The sequence below is a fragment of the Gordionus sp. m RMFG-2023 genome, chromosome 1, assembly GCF_954871325.1.
Source record: "Gordionus sp. m RMFG-2023 chromosome 1, tfGorSpeb1-WG-v2, whole genome shotgun sequence".
NCBI lineage: Eukaryota > Metazoa > Nematomorpha > Gordioida > Chordodea > Parachordodidae > Gordionus > Gordionus sp. m RMFG-2023.
In genome coordinates, this window is record NC_088775.1 from 16,979,604 (window position 1) to 17,001,483 (window position 21,880).

Here is a 21,880-nt window from a genome sequence, read left to right on the forward strand (position 1 = left end):
TCAATAAACAAATTATTTTTTTAAATTGTATGTTATCTTTATATATTATTATAAACGCGAAGGGTTAAAAGAATTACCAAAATCCTATTAAGTAAGGCGGCTTGAATATAAAAAGTGGATTACCCATAGTCTTCTTAAGTCAGGCGGCTCTTATCTGTAAGCGACCTTAACGCTATTATTTTTACAGTAAAACCTGACGCAAGGAAGTTTTGTCAGATTTTTGTTTTATTTTTAGAGTATGACCTGAGGCACGAAAGTGCTGCCCGATCCGATTTTTGTTATCTTTTTAGTCCTGTCGCACACAAGTGCTACCGAAATTTTTTTACAATAATTACAAATTGAAATAAATTATAATGATAAATTCATCCTTTAATGACAGTTTTAATCTTCTATATCATATATATATATTTAAATGAAATTATTATTTAAAATTTTATTTTTGCTAGTTATAAATATTATGTATTATTATCAATTCGAATATTTAAATTTAAAAATATAAATTTTATTCACAAAATCGGCAAGGGCTATGGATTATTCCGATACCAGGTTTTTGATATACTTCGTATCCTAAAAAGTTTATTACCATCAAATTTGGCATCTTGTGCACTATCTTGACAATGTCATCGTCAATCCACTATTGTTTTTTTTTTCATTTTAAAAAAGATAGACAGTTTTACAAAAAAACGATATGTATATAAGGCCCCAGAATGTTCGAGCGTACAATGTTAAAAGATAGCAAGCCAGATTAAGAAGCGTTGAAAAATATCAATTCCAAAAATGTCGATATTTCGCTACTAATTCCGAAAATATTTTAAGGTAATAAAATATTTAAAATTATTGTATAGTTTAATTGTATTTTTTAAATACCATTACTAAACGCTGGAATGCACTGATATGCCCCTTAGCCTAAAAAATGTTTCTCAGATAAGGTAAATATTTCTTTTTCTGATTGATCAGATGTATTTATTATTATTGGAGTTCTGAACAATCTTTTCCACCTATCAGTGGACATTGTGAAGTCAAGGAAGGGGAGGGGGGTGGTTATACAATTGCTAATGAGCCAACCTAAAAACGGTTAAACTAAATTTCTAACAGAAAACTATTAAATGTTCAAGGTTATAACCTATAAAATATAGCTCAACCCAGAGACCAAAAAAGATAATTTTATCTCTGTTAAATTCAGTGAACTTACGAATTGTCAACTTGATTACCTTTCTATTTTTTTACATGTAAAACAAAGTTTGAAAAAAAATCTTTGAATATTTTGAAGAAGTGATTTTTTGATCAAATTATTTTAAAATAAGTTTTTATAAGTAAATCTTTTGTAATTTTTATGAATATTTTCAAAATTTAGAAAAATAGCTAGTTAAAAATTTTTTAAATTCGATCGATAGCTAGGGTAAATAACGAGTAAAAAAAATATGCATGTAATTAAATTTGGGCATAGCCTTAGGAAAAAATAAAAAAGGAGTGGAATTTTTTTTAAAAATTAAGTTCCAGAAACCTTAAATATAGCAGTTACCGCATAACTCCTCGTTAACAGTCAGCGCGAATTCGCGTCTAATAACAAAAATACATACTATGTATACTTTGCCGCGAATTTGGGCTGACTGTTAACGAATAAGATATGTTTCTTTTTCAAGTATATTAATATAATGAGGTCATCATGTGGTACATTAAGCCAAGTTGAGAGATAACCTAAAATCAGAAAAGGCCCATACTCACTGTTTTGGTCAGTATTAGCTGAGACTTTCAATTTTAACCAATACTGAATTGAAAAATAATCTTCATAAATTTTAAAAAATACGTGTTTTTCTAAATATATCTAAATTTATCAATTTTATATTGAATTTTTTATGTAAAATAAAAATATTAGATGCCATATAAAATATGTTTTTATTTTGAGTAATTATAAAAATTATTTTCTATATTTAAATAAATTCGGGGGGCCGGGCCGACAAAACTTTTTTAAAAAATATTTCGGGCAGGGATGGGAGGGTTTGAAAAATTAGGCCTGATGCAGATCCCTAATCGTATCGGTTAAAATGGTGGTTATTTGTGCGACTCTCCCTAAAATATAACAAAATCGTGTAGGAGGGTTTTTTTTTACTGTGTTGCATTGCCTCAAGTCAAGATATTTCAATTTTGGCAATTTTACAGGTATATCGGGAACGTGTAACCAGGACAAACGATTGAGGCCCGCCAGTTCTAACAATTCGAGATTCCTTAAAAGTGCAATAAAAATATAATTAAAATTTATTTTTAAAAAAAAAACGGGCTAAAATATCATTTTAACGAAATATAGTGATTTTCTTATAAAAATAAATAAATAATTAGTTTTTTTATTTCAAATAACTCTAATTTAACAAAAATGAGGGCGCAATAAAAAATTGCAACTCATCATGAGTATTGGTAGTAGTAGTATTAAAATTAATTAAACATTTTTACGGGCAATTATTGAGAATAAATTGAAATCCATCATCGCTCATTTCCCAACAGAAACTCAAGTATAATTTTTTCAATCTTTCATTGTGCCTAAAACATATTTAAATAATTTTTTAAAAAAATAAATATACGATTCTTGAAATTGAGGCCAGCTTGATTCATATATTATAATTCGTATCATGTAATTTACCGCAATTAACTATAAAATCTATTATTACAAGTGTATTATATTAAACGCGGATGCAATATGCCGATTTTTTTTCACTTTATTTGATTACATTTCATAAATGTTTAATACAATTTTAATATATACTCCAAAATCTTTTTTAAAAATTATAACTTTCATAAGTTTCAAAATTTTAATGAAAACGCATGATAAATTTTTGAAATTTTCTAGAATTATATTTTTGGAGATTATTTTATTTTTATTAAAAAAATTATTTCTTCTTTTTTTCGATAAATCTTAACAAGTTTCCAAATCCTGCTCCACTCTTTTGGTATCAAGGCTCAAACATTTTGAAAAGAACTAGATCAGTGAAATGATAGACCAACCCAAAGAATTTTCCTAGAGCAACGATTTGCTATCGCAATTAATCGTTGGTTGGCCAGAAAAATTAAAGAGATACCTTAAACCCGAATTCACAATTAGCATGAATTCATGACGGAGTATATAAAATATGCTGTATTTTTTTATTCTTAGCCGCGAATTCGCGCTAACTGAATGAGGGGTAGTTAGCAAAGCAGCTCAGAAATCCTAACTATTATAATTTAACAAATCGTAACCGAATATTATGCAAAAGAAGGAGTAAATTTGAAACGTATATAATCAATCCACCTTACCGGTATGAAACCTGAATCAATATTATATAAATGTTTTGATAATTTTACCCAAAAGTAGGTAAGAGCTAAGGATTGGTAGCTACCCTTCGATGTAATCAAATCAGATACTTATAACTATGCAATGAGTAGAAAATCAAATAGATATCTTATGGATGAGCAGATATAAGTATCAGTTTTACCCTTCATTGCCCAGGTGAAAAAAATCTCTCAAAAAGGTGGATACCCTCAGACCCAAATTTAGAAACTATAATCAAATTAATTTGTAGCTTTCTTAATTTGAAAATATATTAAATAAAGTTAATCTTAACTGATATTTTAATAATTTATAGGGCTGTGCCAATATTAAATATCAGATCGGTACCGATATTTAGCGTTTTCCAAAAATATCGGATCGGGCCGATACCTGTAAAAACCCCGATCTGATCCTTTTACTAAAAATGCAATTCTTAAAACTTTTGAGTAATGAAACTTTGAATTATTAAAAATAAATAAAAGATATTTAAAAATAATAAATTTTTCCGAGTTTCAGTGAGTTTCTATTTTACATAATATTTTCTAAATAATTTTTTTTTAAACAATGCAAATGTTACGGTTTGACTATACTGCGAATGCTAAGGTAAACTGCGAATGTTTAGGTAAAAATTTTATATATTATCTTTTATTTGTAATGAGATCCATTTTCCTATGATATAAATAACTTGTAAAAAATTAAATTTTTAAATGTATTCAATAATAAAGAAATATACATTAATAGTTGAATTATCTTTTATCTCATAATAAATCGTTTAAATCTTTTAATATAATTATATTAAAGATATTAATAATTAAATATTAAATTCCAATAATATTAAATCCGCAAGTTGGCGTGTATTATTATAAAATACTATTATAAAAAAATATTAACATTTAAAAGTGTTATATATCAGAATTTTTTTTTTTTAATAGTAAATTTCATTAATATGTCAATTTAAAAAATAATCACATTTGTTAGTATATCTTTTAAGGATAAATAATAATATATTTAAATAATATAAATAAATTAAAGATTCATTTTAATAAGCTAAATTATCATAATACGCATGGTGGAGGGCTATGTATAATATTTAAAACAAAATCATGCCGGTAAAGTATATTGTTAATATTACTATATAAAATATTATTTTGTGTCAAATGATATTCAATAATACCAATTTACTATTTAAATAAAATAATTAAATATTATTTATCTTGATTTATCTAAATATTATAGTAAATGATTAATTTATATTTATATAATTATAATCATATTTATATTTATATAATTATAATCATATTTATATTTATATAATTATAATCATATTTATATAAATATTTCACATGATGCCATTCATTCATTTACCTTTTTTTACCTCTATAACAATAGATTTTTTTCTAGTCGTCATATATCTTAGTATATTCAATCAGAAATGGATAATCACGTAAGAAAATAATCTAGATACAGATGTGAAAAAATTAATCTTAGATACAGATACTAGTATTTTTTTTCAAAATTCAAAATAAAATTAGAATAGTTTATAAAATATAGTTTTTACTATTTATTTGTGAAGAACATAACATATTCATTTAGTAAGAATAAATATTTACAATAATTAATAAAATATTTAATGATGAGTTAATATATCAGGCATTTTAATATCAGTAATAGCCCATTCTTATAGATAGGGAAACTAGTATTTTTAATGGGAGTTGAAATATTAATTTGTAAAAGAGTATTTAAAATATATTTATTATTTTATAAGATAATCAAAATTATCAAATAATTTAGTATTAGACCTTTTAGAATAAATATAAAGGTTCAGTGCTTCAGGTTCAGTTTTGATCCCTGCATTTATATATAAAATGTAATCTTTACTAATTTCATTGGGTTATTTATATCCATTTATCTTAATATAAGTTGTAAATTTTTCAGTTAATTTTGGTCGTCGATATATTTTAAATATGGCAGAAAAGAATAAGGAAATTAATACAATATTCTTGAAGAAAATAAGATATATGCTGTGATATGTAAAATTTTAAATATGAATATTAAAAAGTATCTGTATCTTTTGCCAAGAAAATTAAAATGAAAAAGATGCAAGATTTTTTTCAGAATAAAGGATCTTAGATACAGATACTAGTATCTTATTAAAAATGTCAAAAGTTTGTATCTTGTATTTTAGATATAAAATAATTGTGGTACTGCACAACTCTGATTACAATTGATATTATGATCAATGATTGAGCAGTATAAAACAAATAATTATAAAGTGTTAACAGTCTAATTTTGTTGACCTTTATCTTTAAATGATCAGAAAGAATAAATATATTTAATTTTAATTATTAATCTTATTTCAAAAAGGCAATGATGGAGAAGATAGATGTGAAGTCATGCTCTTCATTGCTTAGATTACAGAATAATTTTTCAAATAATTCAGCAGTAAATGAATTGAGCCTTATCAGTTTACATTACAATTTATCAACTAAATGTAATGATAATTTTTTAGTTGGGGAGGAAGACCTTATTTCTCAAAGGTTGTTAAAATCATTTCAGGGGCATCTTTTAGAAGATTATTCGCCTAGAAAAGTTATTGGGGATGGCAATTGTTTTTATCGTTGCTTGTCTCTAGCAATTTTTGGTCATGAGGAGGAACATCTCTACATGAGACTCTTGACAGCAATTGAAATAATAATTAATAGAAAGTATTATGATATAGATGATAAATTTTACAGTAGTAATAAAAGAATAAGTGATGAAAGAATTTCCACTACTGATTACAATCATATTTTAAATGATGCATTGATGGTAGGAGGCTGGGCACAAATGATGCATCTTTATGCATCAAGTGCAGCTTTGGGAAAAGCATTTCAATCTTATCGTCCATTCTAATCGTGGGATGTATAGCGCATATACCACACAAGTATATGAAGAACAAGTTCAATTAACTTAGTTTTTATGTGGTCGAGTTTAAATTACCCCGATAAATTAATTTTAAACCAAATCATTTCTGTTACCTACAATCATTACCATCGAGTCCTCCACCAATTATTAGTCATTTGTCACCTAGAATTGATGTAGCATCATTTATATTTCCATTAGTTGAAAATAATTCCCAACATATTTTTCCACCTCCAATCAAATATCTGCCTATTATTAGCTATTTACCAACTATTTTATCTGATGATGATTTACTATTCGATTCTCCAATTTCTGTTGACAATGATTCTCCACCTATCTCACCTTCAATCAAATCCCTGTCTAGTATGAGTCATTTATCACATATTTCATCATCAGCAGACAATAATCCTCCACATATTTTTCAACCTCTAATCAATTCCCCATCTAGACCCGTTTTGATGCCAGCTATCCTTAATGATTCACCATTCATATTTCAATCTTCAGTTAACAATAATTCTCCAACTATTACTAATTTATCATCAATTGTTAGTAGTGTAACATTTGGATGTTTTTTAAGGATTGGGAGATTATAACCGTTGTCAAATAAAGAAAGGTTAGAACTAAAATGATACTAAATCAGACTAATATCCTCGATTATATATATCTTTCTATAATATTCGTCAAAAAGAAAGGTTAGAACTAAAATGATACTAAATCTTTATTAAATAATAAGATAAAAACATAATCAAAATAAATTAATATAAATTAAAATTAAAGATTAAAAAAATTAAAAAATAAAATACAAAAAAGTTAATAATTATAAAAGATCATTTTGTATGGTAAAAATTGGCCTTTTTATACTTTTTTCAATCTTCTTTATAACTAATATTCATAACTATTCAAATATAATATTTTTATCAAGCGTTATAATAATAAATCCAAAAGAATTCTTTATGCAAATTAAATATAAAGTACAAATTTAACTAATCTAAAATTTACAATTTACAACACCTCCCTACTTAAATTAGACCCAACATTCCGCGAATAATCAATCTTCTTTCGATCTCGACTTATTCTTCTTAATCTTTGCTGTCTTCTAAGTTCTAACGAAGGCTGCTTGTCTAGTATTCTTAGTTTCGAACGACCGTTTGTATCCGACTGTCGCTTGAAATTTTTGAATTCTATCTTCTGTCGCTTGTCACCCTGTGCAACGATCAGCTTTTTATCTCTGTAGGCCACTGACGAACTTGATACACGCCTGTCTTCCACTATCCACAATTGATGAACGATTATCGATGACATCCAGTTTCTTTTTCATCTCTTGTTTTTTGCTAGTCTGTCTTAATTTTTTTTACAATTTATCGTAGCTTGTTTTCTATCATTCTCTTGTAATCCACGATTAGCTCTTTATCTCGATAAACAATTGATTGGTCTGCGATAAACGATTGTTTTCACGAATTCTTGTTCCTATGATTGTCGATTTCCGTATATTAGACTAAAGTCTCGGTAATAATTGGCTATATTAGTCAACGATTAACGATTGTAGCATAACGTCTTGACCACTTGTTCTACCTAGTCGCTTGTCCAGATATCCACGTTGTCTTAAGATCTCTTATACGATAATGATTTCTTGTATCTTTTGATCCAAAATAAAAATCCTATCTCTAATTGAGCTCGATTGCGGCATAAATTTTCTAATGACGAAAAGCCGTTTCTCTTTATGAAGATTTTGGTTAATCAACAACCTGATATTTTGCTAAATATTATCAACTTAAATAATAGTTAACCGTATATCTTTAATAAAAATTTATAACGAATTTCTTTTAGCTACATCGATCACTTGTACGTATAACGATCTCTTGTGACGAATTCCTTTTTTAAACGACTAATTCTATTCTTTTTCGAATTACGACCATTGATATTGACACCATGTTTCATTGACCTAATTCTTTGTCTTTGTGTCGATCGTCATTTCATACATCCCCTTCCCCCTTTATTTAGAATCTCCTTTCAGAGTTAATTAGACTGAATTATTGTAAAGGGCCGGTCTCCTCCGCTCTCCAACACCAATGTAACATTTGGATGTTTTTAATGGTTGAGTGATTAGAATCGTTGTCAAATAAAGAAAGGTTAGAACTAAAATGATACTAAATCGGACTAATATCCTCGATTATATATACTTTTCTATAATATTCGTCAAATAAGAAAGGTTAGAACTAAAATGATACTAAATCTTTATTAAATAATAAGATAAAAACATAATCAAAATAAATTAATATAAATTAAAGATTAAAAAAATTAAGTTAGTAAAATCATAATCTAATCCTTTATTCAAAATTATAACATTATCAAATTAACAAAATTATAAAAGTAAAAATAATAAAAAAGATTAATAAAATAAAATACAAAAAAGTTAATAATTATAAAAGATCATTTTGTATGGTAAAAATTGGCCTTTTTATACTTTTTTCAATCTTCATAATTAATATTCATAACTATTCAAATATAATATTTTTATCACGCGTTATAATAATAAATCCAAAAGAATTCTTTATGCAAATTAAATATAAAGTACAAATTTAACTAATCTAAAATTTACAAGTAGCAACCTACCTTTTCTAGACACCGATATTATTATGAATATGTTATTGAATCCCATAAATATTCTAGAATCAATACCAACCGGTATCAAAAACAATGTTATATTTACAATAAATAATAAATAGAATATGATTTTGAAAGAAAGGGGTAAAAAATTAGTGTATAGCGATGATAGTGACGCGTGGACTGGTACATCCACAGGTACAACAAAAAATTATTATAGTATAAATATCAATGATAATACAATTAGCAGTGGTCCTATGGTTATTAAGGATGGCTTATTTGGCAAGTCCACCACAAAACGATATAATCATATATTTATTGCAGCAAAACCATAACCAAATCCTCAGGATTTAGTCATTTTAAATCGTTATTATACAAAATTGAAAAATTGCGTATAAAAGAAGAATATGCCATTTAGATAAATATTTAAATATCTCAGTTCATCTTATTCAATCTATATATATAGTTGAATACATAAGAACATATCCAGGGTTGTTTCCACATGGAAACAACAGAAACTACTCAGGGGGTTTATAGTCGTACCCCAGTGTGTATAATGCGACAAATTAAGGAAAAGGTAGTGCATCAGCCTCCAAAAGACGTGTACCAAGATTTAATAGCTAATGAAGAAAATTATTTTACTCCCAGAGATATCAAACAAATTCGTAATATTCAATTTAACGAATTGCATAAAAATGATTCTTGTTATTTGAAAAATTTTTCTGACCAGATAAATGAATTACTAAAAAATATTCATAAATATCCAATATTAAAAAAAAAAGATATAAGCCCAGCAGAGTATGTTCGCTAATATTATATACTAGTTTAATGTTAGATAATATTAAATATATATGTTCTCAAGATTTTCCTAGTATTATGTGTTGATAAAACTTATAATTTAGGTCCCTTGCTTGTGACGACAACAGTTTTCAAGAATCAAGTGCTCATGTCTAAATATTCACAGGATCATCCTATATTTTTGCATGGCAGCTCTGATTATGAAACTTTTAACATTTTCTTTTCGCACTTGGAAGGCGTCTTCAAAAAAAATAAAATAAATGTTGAAAATCTTATATTCGGCAGCAATGAGGAGCTAGGTTTAATAACTTCGTTAAGAAAGAATTTTAGTAATTCTACACATATATTATGCACCTATCATATGAAAAAGAATCTAAACTTATTTTTACAGGATAAAGAGGGAATGGATTCAAGGACAAGGGAAGATATTGTAACTAAAATTTTTGGCAAAGAAGGACTTGTATTTTCATTAAGCGATAAAATCTTTAGAGAAAAGGTTGAAAAACTGCGAGATTATTGTAGAGATAAACAGTTTATTAAATTATTGAAACATATAGATGCCAATTTAAAAAATAATTTATTTTTTACCTTTAAAAAATAAGGTGATATCGTATCTTTATACTAACAATAACTGCGAATCTTTAAATAATGTGTTAAAAATAAAGTTTAACCGAGATTCTACAACACCTGTGCATATGATGGTCATTAAAATTTATTAATTAAGTTTAGCGCAAGAAAAAGATTTTTATGGGAAATTATTATTTAACAAAAAAGTATGATGTGACAAAAATTCGTCATGAATGGGACCAGATAAGTGACGATCAACGTAAAAAAATAATATTAAATGTTCTTAAATCACATAGTACAAATAAACGAAAAAAAATTACCTCGACATGTGGTGGATTGACATTAATTCAACCTACAGGATCTAAAAAACCGTGTCAATCTAAAAGATCTAGATCAGATAGAACTAGATCCTAGTTATTATAGTTCCTACATAAAAATTAACCAGTAGGCACTAATTTATTTCAGAATTAATTTATCCAATGGCCCTTTTTAGGGCCACTCAACCAAAAGTTCGCTACAAAATCCAAAGACCCTTTTCATGGTCATTTAAACAATCAAATTATATTACTTTAACGATTGACTTAACAAAACAAAATTTGTAGAAAAAGAAATACATGGACGCTTAACCCACCAACAATTCTCATTAGATATTAGCCGACGTTAAAACCCCAAGTTATTATATCTCAGAATAGCAAATCAAAGTCTTTCGAAATCAACTGAAAATTCGAACAAATACACCAATCCCCCCCCCTCTCCATTCTATACTTAAAACCAATATATCATTTTACAAATAAAATATAACGACATTTATAAATTACCGGAATCCCTTATCTAAATTTTATATTTCCCCTAAAAATGGTAAATCTTTATACATTATATACATTTTTATGCTAGGTGTTTGTCGAATGATAGATAATATAGAAATTTAGCTTACTTTTTAATTAAATACAATATTAAAATATAATAAAACAAAAAATAATTTTTTTTATAAAATAATAATACGCCATTTTTAATATAATTATATTAAACGATTTATTATGAGATAAAAGATAATTCAACTATTAATGTATATTTCTTTATTATTGAATATATCTAAACATTTAATTTTTTATAAGTTATTTATATCATAGGAAAATGGATCTCACTACATATATAAAATTTTTACCTAAGCATTCGCAGTTTACCTTAGCATTCGCAGTTTAGTCAAACCCCAAATGTTATTTATTTTTTTAAATAAATTTTAAAAGTTTTTTTATAAAAATAGAAAGAAACACCCAAAGTTTTATTTTTAATTTTTTTAAAAAATAATACCAATTTTATTATTTATACTTTAAATAAAAGAATTATTTTAAATATGGTTTCTGAATTATGGAAATATTTTGATAAAGATAAAGAGAATTTTGCAAAATGCGTTATCTGTAGAATTCTAATTTCACGGAGGAATAATGAAATTCATTTAATATAACAAATATTCGGAAACATTTAAAGCGATTCCATCAAACGGAATTCGAAAAGCTAATACAAAAAGAACGAGAAATATTCGAAAAAACAAATCAAATTTATTAAAAAAAGAGCCCTGAAAGTCAGCCAACAATATCAGCCATTCTTAATAAAACTAATATTTGGAAATATTCTGATCTTTTGCCTGAAAATCTAGAGGCTCTTATATTTATTTTAAAAAATCTAATAAATTATTATATTTATTTTATCTATTATAATATAATTTTTTTTAAATTATTGTTAAAATAAAAAAATTAAATTAATTGCATAATTTTTTAGCATAAAAAATATTGATTTCTTAATTACATTTGGTTCAAAGAGGGGTGGTAAAAATCAATATAAATATCGAATCGGTTTTGAACCAATATCGGATCGGATCGGTGAATATATGGATCGGCACAGCCCTAATAATTTATTATTTTATCATTATATAACTTTTGTCAAGGGAGACAAAAAAGTTACAAATTATTTGAAAATGTTACAATGTGATATCAAAAAATATATAAATAAAACTGATAATGTAGAAATGTTTATCTTAGGTTCAAATATAACTTTTAATTAATAAAAATGATATATATATATATAAGTATTTATTTATGATGTGTGAATGTTAAAACAGATGAAAGAAAGTTATAAGGAAAAACAGGTGGGGTCTATGTGATCTCAATCTCCAAAAAACCCTTATAACCTTTGAACATTGAAAAAAATGAAAACTAATTTTGCACACATATAGTTATTTAAAAATGTCAAGCTACTAAAAGATTCAGGCAAAAATATCTAAAAATTTTAAGTAAACGTTTTTAAATTGACTGGGGTCTGCATAGTCTCACCTGTACAATGAAGGGTTAATATTTACTGATTCTTGGTCTAAGCCAAGGCCTGGTGTTTAAAATTAATTAATTAATGTAAATTATATGCTAATTAGATATGGGTTAAAACCTGGGATGTAAATTTCCCAAGAAATTTGGGAAAAAATCGGGAAATTTCTTTTAAAAAAATATTTTCCAAGTCAATATTGATTTTTTTTCGTGTTTTTGCATTGAAAAAACGCAAAATAGTTTGTTTTAATCATTTCTTTTTGTTAACCTATAAAATCGTTCGATAAAAAAAACAACGCTAAACATTTCTGTTTAATTTGCAAATTGCAAGCATTAGTATAGTACATCCAAATTAAAGTGTTTGTGTTTTGCGATTTTTCTTCTCAAATTTTTTTTTTTTTTTTTTTTTTTCTCTTTAGCTTTCACCTTTTCTGGTGGTAAGCTCCTTCAACATCTCTCTCCACTTTATGTTATTCGTACAATCTCTTTTATCTATTTTATACTTCTTTATATTGGCTCTAACTTTATGGCCCCATTGAAGTTTTGGCCTTCCTCTTTTACGTTTGCCCATCACTTCCAATCTTTCAACTTTATTTCCTATGTAGTTCATAGGCCTTCTCATTGTGTGCCCATACCACCTAAGTCTGTTTACCATTAACTTAGTCTTAATGGGCACTACCTTTAAACTATTTAGTATTCTTGTACTGCGCACCTTATCCTTTCTTGTTACCCCAGCAATCATCCTCAGCATTCTCATCTCCATAGTTTGTAGACTTCTCTCGTCTGATTCTTTGGTTGGCCATGTTTCCGAACTATATAGAATAGTTGGTTGTACTATGGAACTGTAAATTTTTCCCTTTAATTTGTGTGGGATTCTTTTGTCAAATAGCACTCCAGATAAAGATCTCCACTTTAACCACCCTTGATTAATCTTATTCTTTATCTCTTTTTCTATTGTGCCGTTTGTTTGTATAGTGGAGCCCAAATATTTGCAGCTTTCAATTGCGGATATCTGCCAATCATTTATATTAATACTCTCCGTTTCATCTCCTCCTATCACCATATACTCCGTCTTTTCTCTATTTACTTTTAATCCGTGCTTTCTAGGATATTTATCCAATTCACTAACCTTTCTTTCATTTCATCCTTGGATTCGGCAAGTATCACAATATCATCTGCAAATATCATATTCCACGGGACTGTTTGAGGTATAGACTGTGCTAATACATCTATTACTGTAATGAAGAGAAGTGGGCTGAGAGCCGACCCTTGATGAACTCCTTCGGCTATTGTAAAGCCTGCTGAAGTACCTGTTGTGCTACGGACCATTGTTGTATGTCCCATATACATATCCTCTATTATTCTTATATATTTTTCTGGAACTTTTTTGTGGCGTAGCGCCCACCAGATAAGTTTTCTTGGGATTCTATCAAAGGCCTTTTCTAGATCGAGAAAGACCATGTGTAGCTTTTTGTTCTTTTCCCTGTATTTTTCACTCATTTGCCTAATTGCATGGATAGCATCGGTTGTTGATCTTCCAGGCATAAAGCCAAACTGTGTCTCTCCTATTTCGATTATATCTCTTAATCTTTTTTCTATTATTTTTTCGTATAGTTTTAGACAGTGTGACATTAGTTTTATGCCCCTGTAATTTTGACAATTGTGTGGATCCCCTTTATTTTTGAAGATAGGAACTAGATAGCTCTGCCTCCATTTTTGGGGGACCTCTTCATTTCCAAGTATTTTATTGTACAGATTTGTGAGGAGATGTATTCCATCATCTCCTAGTGCTTTAAGGCTTTCTATTGGAATATCGTCTGGACCCCTAGCTTTGTTGTTTTTCATATGCTTGAGGCATGTGATTATTTCTTGTTCTGTTATAGGTTGTACAAGGTTCTGACAAGGGGAGTGTTCGTCGAGATGCAATATGTGGGAATTAAAGTTGAGAAGCTCCTGAAAATATTCTTTCCATCTATTCATTATTTCTTTTTCCTTTATTATCAATTTCCCATCTTTATTTTTGATTACTTTCGGAGCTCCGTTTATATCCCTAGAGTTCTTTTCTCGCTGTTTGGCTAATCTGTATATTTTATTTTGCCCTTCTTTGGTATGTAGATCTTCGTACATGTCATCGTATGCCATAGATTTGGCCCTAGCCACCGCCTTTGTAGCTAATCTCTTGGATTTTTTGTATCTTGACTTGTCATCTGCATTTTTGGATTTGTACCATATTTTATAAAGGGCTTTTTTCTCCTGTATAGTGGTTTGTACCTCTTGATTCCACCACCATAGTTCTTTGTGTGATTTGTTGCCTCCTCTTGTCAAGCCTAGCGTCAATTTTGCAGTGTCTATTAATCTGGATGAAAGGTCTGTCCATATTTTTTCACTGACTTGTGAGCAATTTATTGTTTCAATGTTTGCATTGATTGCAAAGGCATCTGTCATTGTTTTTAATTTGCCCCATTTGATGCATGGTTCCAGTTTTATCTTATTTTGAGTGGATTTATTTGAGATTTGTAAATCCATGATTAGTAGCTTGTGTTGCGCGGCGATATCTTCTCCTGGGATGACTTTGCAGTCTATTACATCTTTTAATCTTCTGCGAGAGATTAGCATGTAATCTATCTGTGTTTTCCTAGTACCACTTTCATATGTTATTAAATGACTATCTTTTTTCCTATAGTAGGTGTTGGTTAAGGCAAGGTCGAAGGCTTGCGCAAATTTCAGTACGTGCTCTCCTTCATCATTTCTTTCTCCGTATCCAAAACCACCATGATGCCTTTTGTAGCTATCTCTTGCTTTCCCCACATGCGCATTTAAGTCACCACCAATTATGACTAGGTCATCCTTAGGGATTTCCATTACGGCTTCATCAAGGATAGCTCTAAAGTCATCTTTCTCTTCTTCCTTGCAACCCGTTTGAGGAGCATATACTGATAGGATGTGTAGTATTGATTGACCAATGCAGAGTTTTATCTTCATTAGTCTATCAGAGATCCTGTTGACTTCTACAACTGAGGAGGTTAGATCTTGACTGAGGATGATGCCGACACCGTTCCTATTGCTAACAAGTCCATTATAGTACAATTTATACCCATCTCCAATCATCAAAGTCTTCTGTCCTTTCCATTTCGTCTCTTGTATGCACGCTATATCAACTTTTCTCCTGTTCAACATTGATGCCAATTCTCTCGTCTTACCTTTAAGCGTACCAATATTCAAACTTGCCAGTCTTGTCTTCTTTGCTTTGACCTTTACTTTATTTTTCACAGGATGGAGGTCTACACCCTGCGCGTCGCATGGAGGGAACGCCCTAGCTTTCATATTCATATTTTCATTTGTGTCCTTCATTTTGTTTATTGGACAGGTATCCTTAGCACCCGGCTGTCCAGGCCTGTCGGTGACCGGGGTGTCATCTCTAAGCTCCGAAATTCATCATACCATATGTCTTTACACGTCAGTCATCGAAGAAAAACTTGAAAGTTTTTATGGTTCTTACCAGGATTGAACCCGCGTCCTTGTTCATGCTCGTGTTTCCAAGCCTACATCTTACCCATTAGGCCACCCCGGCGATGATTTTTCTTCTCAAATAATGTATTTTAAATGTATAACTGAAAATTGTTAAACGTTTTTTTTCGTCTAAATTATTTTTTTTTAAAAAAAAGCAAAATAGTTTGTTTTCTCTGTATAATTTCTAACCATATATTTATCGTTTTAACTCTTTTTTATAATGGCTAGCAAACGCTCAATTTAATACGAGAACCCTCTGATATGATCTAGGTCTAATTTTTTTTAAAAAAATATAAATAATCAATAAAAAAAAACTTAAAACTCATCCGCTCGGCGACAAGATCGGTAAAAGCTTTGCATTCCGAAAAGTCAATGGCCTCCAGCCGATCCATATGATTTGAGTCGAAAAAGCTGAGAAAGCCAATTTCGGTAAATTTTTTGCACCTAGCAAATTTTAGGTGTTTCAGAGTCTTTACATTCTATAAATAAAATAATTGATAATGACTTTAAAGCATAAAATTAAGTGAAAAGTTTATTTTCATGCTTTTTTTAAATCGTAAACAAATGAACAAAAGCATGCTTAGAAATGTTTAAATTCTAATTTGAACGTGTTCAAGGCAAAACCTATTTTTTTGAGCACACTTTTAAAACGTCTATTTGATAAGTGCTAGCACGAAGTCATTGACGAGTGGACAAAATAATATGATTTTCTAACTGTAATGAATGTTGAGTAACTAAAAACGTGTTTTGAATTGCCGACTAAAAAAAAACAAGATTGAGTGTTGACAAAATTAAAAAATTTTTAATATTCTGTTTTTTTAGTGGATTCACATATCATCTAAGGCATTGGTCAGGTTAGATATCATGCAAAATAGGCAGAATGCGATTCATGCAACATTTTAGTGTGGTAGAAAACAACCAAATATTAAATTTGAAAAAAAATATATTCACACCCCTTAATGTAAAAATGATGAATACCCTGACTGAATTCACAGTTAACGGGAATTCGTGTGACGAATACAAAAAATACAGCGTATTTTGCATTTGTCACGAATTCGAGCGAACAGTGAATGCAGGGTTAATATTGGTTATACCTGAATATATTCCAAAGCTACATCAGTCAATTTACATGCCGTATGAAATAATAGAATTTCAAGTTTTTTACAACTCTTTGAGATATCAGATATGGATTTATCGGATATATAAGATCCATCAACTTCTAATTTAATTAATGTTTGGCCTCTTTCTTTGGCTAATGCACTGATGCCACTTAGGATAGTGATATCGAATTTATATTTATAATAAATATTCATAATCAGTATTATTAGTATAACCAATTGAGTAAATAAGATGTAAAATCTTAAAATTGGAAAAACAACTTATGTCCAAAACTACAACCTTAATAGCAAGTATTTATGCAGGCGCCTATGATTTTGAGAAATTTGAAGCTCAATGACAATTATAGTCTAAATCAATTATAAATGTTTATTATCATTGCATTGATCCATCCACTAAATTAATGATATAAACACTGAAGTGATCATTTATAAAGGGTTGGCATCGAGAAATCCTGAGATATTCATATTCAATTTGTAAATTTTGAATCAAATAATTTCATATTGGTACAAATCGCTTAATGTATTATTGGTATATTAGCACAAATTAAATAATGTATCATATTAATAATTAAAATATAACAAAAAATATTTCTCATATTTAAAATTTATTGCATAATTCACAAGATATATAATTATAAAAAATAACTATTTTCAATAAATTTCTTAGACCTGTAGGCCTGGCATAGAACCCAGCCTGTAAACCTTAAAATGATATGATTTTAAAAATCTAGGCCGAGCTAATTAAAAAAAATAAATATAAATAATCAGTTTGAAAATCATGTAATGGAGTGTTTGATATTCATTATCTATTCATATTTCCAATTTAAACAATTTGCAAAAATCATCAAAAATAAAATTCAGGCGGGGCCATAAAAATCTCAGGTCAACTCAGCTTGAAAATAAATTTTTTTCAATCAAGCCAGGGCTAAAAGCTTGGCCTCTGCAAACCGGATGAATTTATAAAATGGTAACATTTGGTAATAACATTTGTATTTGTCTATAAAAAGAGAAGTGTATAAGATATAGAAGAGCTCTATTATTCCCTCTCATGATTGTATGATCTAATAGTTTTATAAATATTTGCTTTGATTTATTAAATAGGTTACTATCACAATTAATAAAAAAAATCAATACTACAAGTGTCAGATATTTGATTAACAATGATTGACATAGTTTAATTACTTTTTATAAATTAAAAATATTTACAGATTTAATGAAAAATATGAATATTTATGATATGATATTTTTAAAAAGGCATTATCATGTCTCATACTATTATCAAATATCGATTTCACATCCTGCAAACATAGTTTGTCAAAGATGGGGTATATTTATAATTAAGATATTTTATAATTTTATCAAAATAGTGTTAAATTTATTAGGAGTAAAAAAAATATTGTAAAGAATTACCAATCACTTATATTTGCGATTCCTTTTAAAGTTAAATTTTCCAAATTTGTTAGCCATGTGGCCATAGTTGTTAGAGCCAAATCAGTTAAACTACTATCATAATTTAGCTTTAGAATTTTGAGCAATTTAAATCCTGAAAGTGAACAAAAAGCTTGTTCATTCATTGATATACATGATTTTGCTATTAAAGTATTTAACTGAGGACAGATCTGAAGTAATAATTCTACAGAAGATTCATTAATACCATAACAATAACTAACATCCAAGTATTTTAATGAATATAGAAAAGGTGATAATGTGAGAATTTCATAAAAATCAAGGCTTTCTCTACCAGAAATTATTAATGATCTTATTCCATTAACTCTATCATTATTATTGTCTTTATTAAATACATTTATCGTGTCAGATTCATCGAAATTTGTAACATTTGAAATAGAAAATGACATTATTCTTTGTAATTTTTCAATTGAAAAATTAGTAAATGGTTCAAAATTCAAATCTTTCCACAATAAGGGATTATGTGAATATTGATAGAAAATTTTAGACAACGTAGCTATTCTGACTGATATTTCTTGAGGAGAGAAGTATTTTAGAATTTCATAAATTATATCAGGTGGTAAGTTTGATATAAAATCTTTACCATTATAATCATTGATAAGAAAATGGTGATTCATAGCAGAAAGTTTGTCATCGTTTGACTGTAAAAGGTAAAGAAATTCTTTTTCGATAATTGGAGGCATATTATCGGTACTACATATATCAGAAATCGTCATTATTCCAATATATTGGATTCCCTCACGATCGCCAAATTGAGAATAGTCATGTGTTTTTTAAAAGCTCCACAAGTAAAATTATCTATTTTATAATTTTATTAATAAAAAATATAATAATATACAATGATAAAGTAGTTGTATGACCTAAATAGGATTTATTTAATATTAAATTATAGGATATGATATTTTTTTAATTTAGTAAATATTTTCTTTTGTCTTTTACCAAAAATGTACTTAAATTAATATCTTTAATTTTGATATTTGCCATTTATGAGTATAGATTATGAGTCATAGACATAGAGAGAATTTTAGTAAGGATGGTGAAAACACTCTTGGGTAAATTTTTTCTATAAATATTCAGGAGATCTTTAGGTCCACTTTTTTTAGGTCTCTGGACAGGGGCGTCGCTAGCCTTTACAATCTCAGGGGTCTCAAAATTTCTAATTTGCGGGCCTTTTTTCCAGTCATTTGGCCGGATTTTATATCAATATATTATATTTTAAAAATTTGTTAAATCTGAACAATTATTCTTAATTTCATATTTTGTCATTTATTATATTATGCATACAAAATAAACTAACATAATAAATAATTAAAACAATACAAGACATTTCTAGAAATAATATTTTTCAATACAAAATCGATTTACTACAGTATAAAGTATTTTAAATTGCTGATATAAAAAATTTCGCGTCTAAAGAATTACAAGTGATAAAACCGATTAATTAATTCATACATATGCCTCAATTGTTAATGTTTTTTAAAACCCCATAAGGCAATATAATTCTAAGCAACTAACATTAACAAAAGGTCATTAAACTAATATAACTCTCTCTTACTATTTTAGACAAAGTTTTATAGAATGGACTAATAAGGAAAAATTTATAGGCCTAACCAAATCAACAATTCCTAAAGAAGAGAATATAAACGACCAATCCATCATAAAACTATATGGTGGTTAGAACTTCCTCTTAGATGACTTGATGGAAGCTAGATAAGTAATCAAGAAAATTTTTGTGAGATATTAAATTTATAAATGATTATCATCCAAAACGACTAGACAGGTATTGCGAATTTAAATTATGCAATCATATGCTCTCAGCAGCAAGAGTAAAAATTCTAAATTACATTATCACACAAATAATAGATGTTGGTTAATTTACAGTCACAGCTATACCTAAAACGAATTATTTGTTATTAGATATTCGATTTGATTCGATTCCATTTGATTCGATTCGTATTTTACGAATAATATCACAATTATTCGATTCGAAATAAGGAAAATTATTCGTCGAATAATTTTATATCTATTATTTGATCGAATTATTCGAGATTATTCGATTAAAGTAATTTATATTAATAAATATTGAAAAATAATCATATATTATTAGTAGGAATTATTTGCAATTATTCCTATTTAATATAATTTCCTAGTGGAATAATGAAAAAACATTTTATATTTCAAAATTGTTGTTAACGGCTGTTTTTATTCGAATAACTTTATAATACAAAATTAATTTCCGAAAATTGTTTTATGATGGAAGAAGAAAATATTTATTTTTATATGCAATTTATAACACATATACAATTATAATAAACTAGTAGCCATCTCGTCAAGAATGACGGGCGAACCAGATATTTCTCCGTCGTTGATGATGGAGAAATCAAAAATTGCAAAAACTTTTTGTTTAAAAAATTTGTTGTTGATATATTCATCTTCTACATGAGATGAATATTATATTGATTTTACTACATTATATATAAAAATACTATGTATGTATATATGCTTCTATATTATCTTACTAATAAAATTTGTTTGTCTTTTATCCATAGTTAAATTTTACAAAATAAATTTAATATTTTATCTTTTTTAATTTATGGTTAAATAAAATTTCGAATTGAAACGAATATTCGATTCAATTCGTATTTTTGTAGGTGCGTCTACATGAGCGGGAGGGGTAGGAGCAGTTTGCATCCTATTTTTTGAGGGGGGAAGGGAATAGGCTGCTTTAACGGGGGTAGAATTTTTTGGGGGGTTATCTATTAAATTTGGAGATCAAATAGGACAAAATTTATTGCTGTAAAAATTAATACTTTTATTATAGAATTATTATAATACAATTCATCGACCAAATCCATATTGAAAACAATCATTCACATTTTTTTCTAAATAAAACATTCTGCTATCCTTTGCAATGTAATTTAAAAGGTTTCGATATTTCAGCAAGCTCATAATGCCATAATAATTAATTCATTGTAAATAATAGAGGTTTTAATTGAATTTATTATCTAAAAAATAAATTCTCTGAAAAGAGTACCAATAAATTAAAAGGGTAAAAATAATAATAAAAAGACATCGCCGCCGAAGGCGGCGGGATTTTTTAGGGGGGGTAGGCAAAGGTTTTTGAAGGGGGTTTGCATCCAGTGAAAATCCTGTCATGTAGACTCTGTAGCCATGACCCTCACGATGTAAACTCATATCAGAATTTATTATGTTATATAAGTTGATAAAACAAAAACACTAAAAATCTATTAGAATTATGCAAATATATTGATACACGGTAGGGATGCCATATTAGAAAT

At 27.9% G+C, this 21,880-nt stretch overlaps 3 protein-coding genes across 4 annotated transcripts; 1 reads left to right on the forward strand and 2 right to left on the reverse strand.

The window, feature by feature from the left end:
• Positions 1 to 384: 384 nt before the first annotated feature.
• Positions 385 to 17,324, reverse strand: LOC135931954 (F-box/LRR-repeat protein 2-like). Of its 2 annotated transcripts, XM_065469274.1 has the most exons (5): positions 17,091 to 17,324; positions 16,312 to 16,475; positions 2,449 to 2,535; positions 2,111 to 2,225; positions 385 to 634 (listed from the first exon to the last, which is right to left on the reverse strand). In XM_065469274.1, exons 1-5 carry the CDS (start codon positions 17,307 to 17,309, stop codon positions 503 to 505), a joined length of 717 nt encoding a protein of 238 aa, XP_065325346.1. In that variant the 5' UTR covers positions 17,310 to 17,324; the 3' UTR covers positions 385 to 502. The 2 variants fall into 2 exon arrangements, with proteins under 2 accessions (XP_065325346.1, XP_065325347.1); XM_065469275.1 differs by lacking the exon at positions 2,449 to 2,535.
• On the forward strand, positions 4,676 to 6,696 carry LOC135922197 (uncharacterized). The gene is made up of 3 exons (XM_065456620.1): positions 4,676 to 4,742; positions 5,663 to 5,762; positions 5,808 to 6,696. Exons 1-3 carry the CDS (start codon positions 4,731 to 4,733, stop codon positions 6,188 to 6,190), a joined length of 495 nt encoding a protein of 164 aa, XP_065312692.1. The 5' UTR covers positions 4,676 to 4,730; the 3' UTR covers positions 6,191 to 6,696.
• A 1,196-nt stretch (positions 17,325 to 18,520) lies between the features above and the next one.
• On the reverse strand, positions 18,521 to 19,297 carry LOC135922187 (F-box/LRR-repeat protein 7-like). Its single transcript, XM_065456615.1, has one exon. The coding sequence runs from the start codon at positions 19,295 to 19,297 to the stop codon at positions 18,521 to 18,523; it is 777 nt and encodes a 258-aa protein (XP_065312687.1).
• Positions 19,298 to 21,880: the final 2,583 nt, after the last annotated feature.